Below are 7,702 nucleotides of genomic sequence, written 5' to 3' on the forward strand. Positions count from 1 at the left end.
CTAAGTCCAAAAACTGAGCCAAAACAGGTCTGAAGGAGGACTTGCAGGGCATCAAGTTAGAAATATGGTTTTATGTGACCCATTTTTAAGCTATAAAAGAATATATATTTTTTAAAAAAAAAAGATGATTGTGGTAAAAAAAAAAAGAGTTATGTTTTCGATGTTTTGACGGCGTTGTTTTCCTGTTTCAAACTGACTTCCAGCTCGAGCACATTATAACAGCACTCGCGCGTTAATTAGGGCAAATACAATAATCTATAAACGCGGTGGTTTTGTGTCGCAAACGGACTCGTTGGTGGTATCGATTTAAGCCTGTCTAAGCGAGCAGCCGTGGCGCAGTCTGCTCGTCTGGCATGAACACTCCTAATTAAGTTTCCCCCATAACCTGCCGCTGTACGCGTTTATTCACGGCGACTGAGCATCAATGCGGCGAGGACGGCGCTTCCGTTTCTACGGTTTCCCAACGTGCGCACTGAACAACAGACCGATCCACCCAAACCAAGAGGAATAAACGGAAAAAATAAAGGGGGCTTGTGATGCAGACGATCAGGCGCACTTTTACGCACGCTTTACGCACGCCGTTCCTAATGAAATGGCAGGTGGATGGGATTGAAATCCAAGGTGCAAAGTTTAGATTTATTGGCCTACATCCTCACATATGTGCTATAGGCTACAATATGTGGAAGCATGCGTAATTGGACACAGGTGTGAACTCATAATTTCAAATGAGTTCACATATAAAATGATGGAACTTGTATTGTTTACTGTAGACGTCATGTGTTATTTTATTTGCTTGCGTGGGCTCTAATCCAGGAGTTTCCCCACAGGTGACCTCGATGAATCCAGGCGTAAAGAAGCCGAACGTCCTCAACTCAAACAATACAGTCCTTTTGACGACTTTAACCTCTTAACAGAGCACATTTTCTCCAGTTTGGCTTTACCCACGTCTTAAAGCGTCTTGGACAAAAGAGCGACAAAAAAGTGACAAGAGTGATAAAAACAACAACAAGATAACAAAAACGTGCCAGAAAAGCAACAATAATAAAATAGAAAAGCGACAGAAAAGTTGCGATCAGTCTTCTTTCAAATGAGGCATCACACTGTTGCTCTCCATTGAAGAAGCTTTATTTGGTTTACCCAAAGTTGACTACTTAAAGGCACAATGTTTAACATTTTGGACTGTGCTGTTGCGGGAAACACCAAACATGCTCCCAATGACCAGCTCAACACAGAAAATACTATTTTTGCAGTGTGTAGTCAAAGAATGGATTTGAATGAGGACTTAACCTGTTTAAATTTAAAATGCTGCCTTTAGTCGACATCTCCATGGAGACGAGCTGGAGACGTACCCACTCCTGGTACAGTTACTGTCATGTCTTAGGATAACGCTCAGAGCAAAGGCTCATGTTTGTTTGTACATTTATGAGATATTTTTCAATGTTGAGAATATCTGATATAAAATAAATGCTTGTATTTCAGTATTATTTATTGGATAAAATGTTACGCGGTGTGGCTTTAAGGTGGCGCTAAGAGGTTAGCCCCCACCTTAATGGAGCACATTTTCTCCAGTTTGGCATTACTCAAATCTAAAAGCTTCTTGACTGGAGATTTTACAGCCTCATTTGAAGACTAAAACAAACTGATCGTAACATTTTATATTGTTGTTTTTCGGCGCGTTTTTTCCACGCATTTTGTTGTATCTATATGGTTGCGTTTTACAGACCGGTGCAATCCCTCATTTGAAAGCTAAGACCTTTTAGTTTCTGAAAATAAGTGTAAGATCCGTGTGCGTAAAACACAACGTGCAGGTGCTAGAGATGGCAGGCAACTATAGACTACTACAACTGTATCCAGTGTAGCCTATGTAGAAACTGTAGAAACTCCGGTGTAAAGTAACACAGCAAATAAATTAGACTCCATCCTTGTCCTTCGTGTTCCCATTGGCTCCATAAAAAAAAAACTCCTCTTTAACTCTCTCTCCCTCTCTCTCTTTCCCTCTTCCCTTCCATAAAATGCGAGGGGCTTTTCTTTAGTAGCGCATTATCCGCATCAAACAGGCTTAACCGAGCGAGGGACCTAATCAAAGCTGCCTCGTAACTCCGCTGCATCCAGGCGCTTAAAAAGTAAGTTAAGCTTTATTTCCGACCGGTTCATTTACCGAGTTATTTATTTTTGAGGGGCCCCGTGCTATACGTTCAGTCCGTGGCAGCACTTTTGCGGCAGAGAGCGTACGCGATAATTGGAGAGGCGTGAAACTTCTTTTTTTCTTTTTTTTTTCTCCCCTCGCTGCTGCTGCTGCCCTCTGATCATTTTTCGGGCTGCGAGGTGGAGGAGGAATAAAAGAGGGTCGTTGGAGCGTTTGAGCAGATCCGAGGGCAGTGGAGCTGTCACGTAGTTTTGAACAAGAGAGATTTGGAAGAGCGATGCAACATAATTAAGTTTTTGATTGTAGGCTTATGTGCTATTTGGTCTTTTAAAGGTAATGTGCCCATTGTATCAATAATGAGTGAAGATGAACAGTCAAAATAGCCTCTGGGGACGTAAAAAAACACGCGTAATGATATTCTATTTTAACTTCTTACTTGCTCTCCAGTCGAGAAGCTTTTAGATTTGGGCAAAGCCGAACTGAAGAAAATTCGCTCGATTCAGGCGGGGGGGTAAATAAAGATGTTAAAGCCACACCATGTAGAATTTTACCCAATAAATAAAATTGAAATACAAGCATTTATTTTATGATAGATATGTTCATCATTGGAAAAAATACCTCATACCGGGAGTGGGTACGTCTCCAGCTCGTCTCCATGGAGATGACGACTAAACAGGTTAGGTCCTCATCCAAATCCACGCTTTGATTACCCACTGCAGTAATAGCATTTTCTGTGTCGCGCTGGTCATTGGGAGCATGTTTTGTACTGATGCCAACAGTAGGCCTATAGTCGAAAATGTTACGCAGTGTGCCTTTAAGTTACATCAAATCGGAGCCAAAAAGCGACAAATATATACGATTTTTTTTTTAAGATAAAAATAAAGTTTATATCACTAAATAATAATCCTGAAAAAAATAATATAAATAAAAATAGGATGATAGCAAATAAGAAAAAGTCAACCAACACTAGGCTAAAATCCCCCATTATATAATCCATGATAATAATAATAATAATAATAATGAAAAAATAATAATAATGGTTAAGGAAAGTGAGTTGTCAGTTGTGCTTATGTTCGTGGGGAGGCCGGGGGGCTGTCTGGCGCTCAGCTGGTCTCATGTACACAATGGCCGGGCTTTGTTTTATTTTCGTGACGCAGAAAATCGAGGCGGCCCGAGCGCGCGGAGTCGTGGCTGGCGTCCTATAATCAGGCCAGCGCGTGCCGGCCGGATTATCTCGTTAATTTCTTACTGAACGGAGGGGAGGAGGAGGAGGAGGGGGGGAAAAAAAGATATAGAAGGGGTATAGTAGCCAATAATAATTAAAACCGAACCCCAAAACAAGGTATTAGGTTAGATGGTATTGAGCGCGTGGAGGGACGGGGACAGATTGCGCGAGGAGGAGTGGCCGTTACGTGCGTAAATAAAAGAAGTGCCTTCTTGGAACGTGACAACATTGTCCAATCCATTTTTTTTCCTCACTAAATCTTAAACGCAAAGGGCCTATTATGGCTTCAAACTTTAATAGCGACAAAGGAAAACAACTTTACTTAGCGCCTAATGAGAGAATTATCTGACTATTTAGGTTACTTTAAGGGCCTCTTAGCCTTAAGTAATTGGAACTCAAAAGCTTAATGTGCCTATAATACCTTCAAAATAGCGCTATACATTAATGACAAAGGAACACAAACAAACAAATGAGCCAATATGTGAGATTATGACATGATAAATCACTAATGGTCTAAAAACACTGTAATGACTCGATAGCCACTAATGTTTTGCTGAAAGGGGGGAAATATATACACTTCTAAAAGACTAATAGCCCAAAGGCAATAATCCATATCCACTAATACAATAAAATATCTGAGCAATATTGGCCAGTTATTTTAGCCTTACAGTTGTTTCCCGCAATACACTCTCATGACCTTCCTTTGGCAACAGGTTCTAAGGTGACAGTGGCTTAAGACAAACTTCGTCACCTGCGCACAAACGGAGTGAGCAATCTCCTTGTTTACTTAGATTAAGATTAAGTGGTCTTTCCTAATCAACACCTTCGCATGGTCTCACTACGCAAATCTAATTACCGAGAGAGCAATTCATTACGACACGGGAGGAGGAGGAGGAGGAGGGTGGAGACGGACGAGTCCTCAAGTTTTTTTTGTGTGTGTCTTGAATTCGAATAAAGTTTTGGAAGATGCGCGCCTTGTTGTCCCCCCCCCCCCCAATTTGCTCGAGTTGCGGCCCCTTGTCATTTTAACATAGTTGCATCTGAATGAGCGCGGGATTTTTAAGGGGGAAACAATTGCGCGTATAGAATTTAGAGATACTTGTATGTGAATGCGCGCCCATGCAGTTTGCAGCATTGACCTCATTGTTTGTGCCCGGCCTGAAGTCTTTTGTTATCGCCATTACTTATCGGTCAACAGTAGGCTTTGTCTGTGCAAATGGCCCCCCAATCAGCTGTCTATTTAGCTTCGCCCATAACCTGTGGGTATATGCTAATGGTGGGCCGCTCGGTTTTGGGGGCCCAGCGAGTGTGCGCATTTTAACGACAATGTTTTGTTTTGGGGTCGTACGAGTGTAGGCCAGTGGAGCAGCAGCAGCAGCAGCAGAAGAGGAGGAGGAGGAGGAGGAGGAGGAGTGGGGTGTGTGTGACTGTGTGCGCTGCTTGCTTGGGGCGGGGTTATAGTGGCAGTTTGTCTACGGAGATTGGTGAAGGCGAAGGGGGGGCGATGGCGTAAACGCTTGTTAGCCAGACAGAGCTCTCCCCCAGTGCTGGGAGAACAGCTGGGGGTCCGCGCTTGGCTTTAAGAGCGCAGCAGAGTCCAAGGACGTGCACTTGTCCGAGGGATCGTCGTGCGTAAAAGGCCGTGCGTATAAAGGAAAAAAAACAAAAAACGCAGAGACCGCCAGGAGAATAACAGATCAAAACAAATCGTATTTTTTTGTCCGCGTTGGCACAACAACAACAACAACGACACCAAACGGATACTCTTGAGGATCCAAGCCTTTTATCTTGTGTTTTCTTTTTCATTTTTGTGGTGCACTCCCAACAGCCGCCAAAATGATGTCCTACTTGAAACAACCGCCATACACAGTGAACGGGCTGAGCTTATCTACCTCAGGAGTGGATCTACTGCACCCTTCAGTGGGATACCAAGGTAATTCAAAAATACCCGGATAGAGTTAAAATAAATACGACGCGCTATCGCCCGATATCATTTTGACGCACAGCCTTTTTTCAGTTTAAAAATGCTGTCAAGTCGCTTATGTCTCATCATTTTTATTACAATGTCTTTCCCTGTAGCAACTCCAAGAAAGCAGAGGCGAGAGAGGACGACGTTCACGCGGGCCCAACTCGACGTCCTGGAGAATTTGTTCGGCAAGACGCGATACCCGGACATCTTTATGAGAGAGGAGGTGGCCCTTAAAATCAATCTCCCCGAATCGAGAGTGCAGGTTGGTCCCACCTTGAACACGTTGAAAGGGGAAAAAAAACAACGAGAAAAAAACAAAACAAAAAACAATGTTGCTATTGTTGGGGTAGAGAGACAGGTGATTGGGGGTCGTTAATTTGGCCTGAAGTGTGCGCGTCAAAAGAGAGACAGTGGCTCCATTGTGTGTAGCGCGTTGGGACGTTGGTGGTTTTCCATGTTAATTGTTTGTTCGGTGAAATGTTAATAACAGAGACTATACTTGTAAGAAAACAAATATCTGTAATTGGCCCTTTACCTTTTCATTGTACAAACAAGAAAAGGAGAAGCGCAAACGTTTTAAGTCTTCCTTAACTTTCTAGAATCCAAATTCCTCACAGAGATTAGTTTATAGATACGCATCACAACATTCAGGGAGGAATAGCCTACTGTCATAGTGTAAACAACAACAGTCAATAAAAGGTTTATGTGTATTTTCCTCTGAAATGTCTGCCTTTACCACAGGGCCTAATTATTTAACCTTTCCCCCCATTTCAGGTCTGGTTTAAAAACAGACGAGCCAAGCACCGGCAGCAGGCCCAGCAGCAGACTCAGACGGGCGCGCAGAAGCAGCAGGCCGCGAACCGACCGCTGAAGAAGAAGGGCTCCCCCTTGCGCGAGGCCAGTTCGGAGAGCGGGGCGAGCGGCCAGTTCACGCCGCCGTCCGGCACCACCGCCATCCCGGCCGTGAGCACCACCGCCGCCAGCGCGGCCCCGGTGTCCATCTGGAGTCCCGCCTCCATCTCCCCGCTTTCGGACCCGCTCTCCTCCACCACCGCGGCCTCGTCCTGCATGCAGCGACCTTACCCGATGACCTACACGCAGGCGACCACGGGCTACAACCAGGGCTACACGGGCTCGTCGTCCTACTTCTCCGGCATGGACTCGTATTTATCGCCGATGCATCACCAGCTTTCCGCGGCGGGCTCAGCTATGAGTCCCATGGGCGGTGGCGGCGGCTGCGGCAACGGCGTGTCCAGCCACTTGAGCCCCGCCAACGCGCTGTCCTCGTCGGCGTACGGCTTCACCGGAGCGGACTGTCTCGACTACAAGGACCAGGCGTCGTCGTGGAAGCTCAATTTCAACGCGGACTGCTTGGATTACAAAGACCAGGGCGCGTGGAAATTCCAAGTGTTGTGAATTTATTATGGACACGATTTCGGGACTTTTATATATAGTGCTAAAACTACCTCGAGTGCGCGCGTTAACTTATTGGACATTCAGACTTCTTCCGATCAGAAACATGGACCAAATCTGTTGCGCAAAAGTGAAAAATGGGCGCGAGGGGTGGAAGAACCAAGTCCAGGGCGCACAGGAGCTGGGGAGTTGAGCTCTTCACTCTCGTTGTTTTACATTTTGTTGACAGATCGAGAAAGAGGCCCCTCTGATCAAGGAAGTGGTGTATGTGTGTGAGAGTGTGAGTGTGAGAGAGATCATTGAAGTCTATGATTCTGAATGCACTATTTTATTTATAAGAATTTTAAGACTAGTTGAGACAATCAGTCCATTTGCGTGTTCATATACTGTACCTTTCTTTGTGTCTTCGAATATTCTTTTGTGTTAGTTCTTAATGTTATTATTTGTACTATACCTGTATGCAATTTTCAATACAAGTTATGTTTCCTCCTTATCAGAGTTATGGCAATGTTTAAAATATCATAAACGTATATTGCTATCAGGATTGGCCCAGCACACGCAACAATAAAAAACTCCTTGACTTTACTTTACGCATGAGTAACACATTTCTTTACGGGTCTCAACAGGGAACCTCCACGTCCAGTGCGTAATTCTGCCAAGAATGTGAATTATAGGCTGTTAATCTCTAAAGAAGATAAATCCACTTTTTATTGACTGCTGGCCTCTGGCTGAGTGACTGCTCTCTTGACCAAATTTCGTTGGGTGAAGCTCTGTATGTGCTTTTTTTTTAAATTCTATCAACCTGAATTAACCTGGTATTTAGAGTAACATTGCATGAAATAAATAAAGTTTACATTTGACATTCTATTTGGCTAAGATAGACCTTTAGTGTTTGCCCAACTATAGCTTTCAGTCCTTTTCCTTCATAATCTTGATAAAAACATACATT

At 44.0% G+C, this 7,702-nt stretch overlaps 1 protein-coding gene across 1 annotated transcript; it reads left to right on the forward strand.

The window, feature by feature from the left end:
* Positions 1 to 2,014: 2,014 nt before the first annotated feature.
* Positions 2,015 to 7,307, forward strand: LOC306974481 (homeobox protein OTX2-like). Its single transcript, XM_079571722.1, has 4 exons — positions 2,015 to 2,123; positions 5,200 to 5,304; positions 5,451 to 5,602; positions 6,115 to 7,307. The coding sequence occupies exons 2-4, from the start codon at positions 5,208 to 5,210 to the stop codon at positions 6,754 to 6,756; spliced, it is 891 nt and encodes a 296-aa protein (XP_079427848.1). The 5' UTR covers positions 2,015 to 2,123; positions 5,200 to 5,207; the 3' UTR covers positions 6,757 to 7,307.
* The last annotated feature ends 395 nt before the right edge of the window (positions 7,308 to 7,702 follow it).

This window comes from Gobius niger, assembly GCF_951799975.1.
Source record: "Gobius niger genome assembly, chromosome: 15".
Taxonomy (NCBI): domain Eukaryota; kingdom Metazoa; phylum Chordata; class Actinopteri; order Gobiiformes; family Gobiidae; genus Gobius; species Gobius niger.

What these genes read in the sequence shown, in the direction of transcription:
- LOC306974481 (XM_079571722.1), top strand. Translation starts at nt 5,208, where the DNA reads ATGATGTCCTACTTGAAACAACCGCCATACACAGTGAACGGGCTGAGC. An exon ending in CCCTTCAGTGGGATACCAAG is followed by an intron (nt 5,305 to 5,450) that starts GTAATTCAAAAA and finishes CTTTCCCTGTAG; the next exon opens with CAACTCCAAGAAAGCAGAGG. An exon ending in TCCCCGAATCGAGAGTGCAG is followed by an intron (nt 5,603 to 6,114) that starts GTTGGTCCCACC and finishes CCCCCATTTCAG; the next exon opens with GTCTGGTTTAAAAACAGACG.